The sequence below is a fragment of the Epinephelus moara genome, chromosome 22 (genome assembly GCF_006386435.1).
Source record: "Epinephelus moara isolate mb chromosome 22, YSFRI_EMoa_1.0, whole genome shotgun sequence".
NCBI classification, from domain to species: Eukaryota; Metazoa; Chordata; class Actinopteri; order Perciformes; family Serranidae; genus Epinephelus; species Epinephelus moara.
Window position 1 is genome coordinate 591,478 of NC_065527.1, and position 3,271 is coordinate 594,748.

At 41.0% G+C, this 3,271-nt stretch overlaps 1 protein-coding gene across 1 annotated transcript; it reads right to left on the reverse strand.

Annotated features, from left to right (window-relative positions):
- Nucleotides 1-1,014: 1,014 nt before the first annotated feature.
- LOC126384464 (histone H1-like) lies at nt 1,015-1,858 on the reverse strand. Its single transcript, XM_050035577.1, has one exon. The coding sequence runs from the start codon at nt 1,773-1,775 to the stop codon at nt 1,131-1,133; it is 645 nt and encodes a 214-aa protein (XP_049891534.1). The 5' UTR covers nt 1,776-1,858; the 3' UTR covers nt 1,015-1,130.
- Nucleotides 1,859-3,271: the final 1,413 nt, after the last annotated feature.

Here is a 3,271-nt window from a genome sequence, read left to right on the forward strand (position 1 = left end):
AAAACCCTTCATTTAAAAACTGCATTTTGTGTTTACTTGTGTTATCTTTGACTAATGTTTAAATTTGTTTGATCTGAAACATTTAAGTGTGGAAAACATGCAAAAAAGTAAGAAATCAGGAAGGGGGCAAACACTTTTTCACACCACTGTGTGTATATATATATATATATATATATATATATATATATATATATATATTTTATCTTTTCATAAGGGAATGGTTATTATAGGATCAATTCTGTTTAATTAATATCTTGTACTTTTTTTGTCTATCGTCTGTGTGTAAACATTTATGTCTCATGCTGTGTCTGATGAATCTGGAGGATGAATTTAATTATTGTAATAACTGTCATTGTTTCTAAATTCATCTTGTAAATAATAATAATAATAATAATAATATGCTTCAAAAGTCAGAAGCTGTCAGATAATATTTCCCAGTGTTGAATGCTTCACAGCTAAACAAATGATGGATTCTGGATCATGTCAACAGGTTATTGTGTCTAACTCCATTTTGACGCCATTTTGTCTTCTCCGAGACAAATATACAAATATCCGTCATGGATATTTGGTGGTCAGCACTGCCGCCTCTCAGTCAGGATGTTGGGGGTTCGATCCCGGGGTGTGGCAGCTTCTCATGTGCCTCCACAATGTGGTGAGTTTGATTATAACGTAGCTGAATGAAATCATAAAGTGTCTCTGTGCTGTTTCAGAACATCTGTGTGTGTCATAAGAGTTCATAACTATATTTATATATATATATATATATATATATTATTTGTTCATGAGCCGACACATGATCTGAGGGTGTGTCAGTGTGAGTGAGGTGTGTGATGTCACAGAGGAACAAAGTTCTGTAGAACATGTGGTGGCTCTTAAAAGAGCCTTTTGTTGCACTGAGTGCGGGTTAAAGATCCACTTTACTTCTTTCCTGCAGATTTCCTTCCTCCTGTTTTCTTTGCNTATATATATATATATATATATATATTATTTGTTCATGAGCCGACACATGATCTGAGGGTGTGTCAGTGTGAGTGAGGTGTGTGATGTCACAGAGGAACAAAGTTCTGTAGAACATGTGGTGGCTCTTAAAAGAGCCTTTTGTTGCACTGAGTGCGGGTTAAAGATCCACTTTACTTCTTTCCTGCAGATTTCCTTCCTCCTGTTTTCTTTGCTGCAGTTTTCTTTCCTCCTTTATTTGCTGTTTTCTTTGGAGCAGGTTTCTTTGCAGGAGTTCTCCTGGGAGCAGGTTTCTTTACCTTTTTGGCAGCAGATTTGGTGGCCGTGGTTTTCTTGGGGCTCTTTGCCTTCGTCTCCTTCTTCTTGGTCACTTTCTTCACCGGTGTCCTTTTCTTTGATGGCGACCTCTTTCTTGGTTTCTTGGTTGGTGACCCCTTGGTACTAGTCGTCTTCTTCTTCTTCACCACCACCACCTTCTTCTTCTTCTTTGGTTTGGGGACTTTGACCTGGATCTTGACGAGCTTGAAGGAGCCGGAAGCGCCCTTCCCCTTCACCTGCTTCAGTAACCCTTTGAACACGAGCCTCCGCAGCGCGTGGTTGATCTGCTTGTTGTGCTTCAACACGTCGACGCCTTTCTTCGCCAGGCCCTTCTTGATGGCGAACACAGAGACCCGCTTCCCATCCTTGGCCTCGGACACCACGGTGAGGATGAGCTTCGGGATGGAGAGTCCGTCCCTATTGGTGCGGGAGGTCCCTCTCTTCTTCTGGGGCTTGGAGGCAGGTTTCCCCGCGGGAGCTGCTGCAGGTTGGTCGGCCATCTATCTATCTATCTGTCTGTCTGTCTGTCTGTCTTCTAACCGTCTAACTGTGTGTGAGTGACTGAGGAGCCTCTGAGACTGAGGCGGCCTTTATGAAGCACATGAGAACCGTGGAGAGTCAACCCTCCCCGCCGCCCCGCCGCCCTGCTGCAAAGCGGCGCCACTTTGTGTTTTCTCTTCCGCAGTTTGCGGATAAAATTCATCCAAGAGAACCGTTTGAAAGCCCCGGTGTTACCGTATCAGAGAGAACACGTCCCTCCCTTCACACCGAGCTCATGTTTGGACACCGGGACTCGTTTGTTGAACTCCAGGAGGCTTCAAACCTCTCTGACACGCAGTCACTTTGAGCACCGAGCAGCGAGTTTTCTTCACATTTCGTCTCTAAAAACGTCTCAAAGTGTTTTTATTCAGAGTAACAGCGGTGTTCCGGTCAGCAGAGACACGTGGGGATGTAACCACACTGACACCGCCGCAGTAATCTGATTACTTTAGTTTTAATAAGGCAGTTTTTCGGTGGTGGTAAACACACGGGTGCTGCCGGTGAATCTGGGCGGTTACCTGTCACAGGTAGAGCCGCGTGCATCGATCATCACATTATAGATTTAGGCTACATGTGACATCACTGTGATCACATTCAACAACACACACACACACACACACACACACACACTGTGAGTATCAAATGTCTCTGTTTGGGACACTTCACACGTTATTAACAGACACATCGATCCCAGAATAAACTGAGGAACAATCACATTAATATTTGATATTATTATCATTTATTTCTTGTGATCTCTTTTCAGTAGAGCTCAGAGCCTTTAGCCCCTGTGATGTCACAGTAAAGTACAGTATATATCAATCAATTCAATTTTATTTATAAAGCCCAATATCACNCACACACACACACACACACACACACACACACACACACACACACACACACCTGCACAGTTCATGTCCAGTCACATTTCGCCCACAGGATTATTAATCCATCATTACTGAGGAGCTGCTGACGTCATGTGAAGTCACTGCTGCTGTTCAGAAAACTTCTGTTATGACATAAGAATAAATTCAAATAAGAATAATTAAGTTTTAGGCTTCATAAATAAACGTTGTGCCTTTGTGATGTTTTATTTAATATTTCCATAAACAGATTATTTTTATTCTGAACACAGGAGGTCTGCTCCTTCTTCAGATACAACACTGGGAAACGTCTCATCATAGAAACACATGTTGTCATGACATTAATGTAAACACTTTGATTTATGTGAATAAATAAGAAAATATAAGGTTTACATCATCACACACTGTTAATGTTTTCTCTCAGTTTTACATGTTTATTGTATTATTTCTTTGTGATTAACTTTTTAACACATGATCTGATTTTCAAGATTTTTTTTAACTCTGAAGTAACTTTGACTCACACAGTGTAAAAGTGTATTAATATAATAGAAAATATATCACGAATAAGTGATGATGGATAAACATAAGACCTG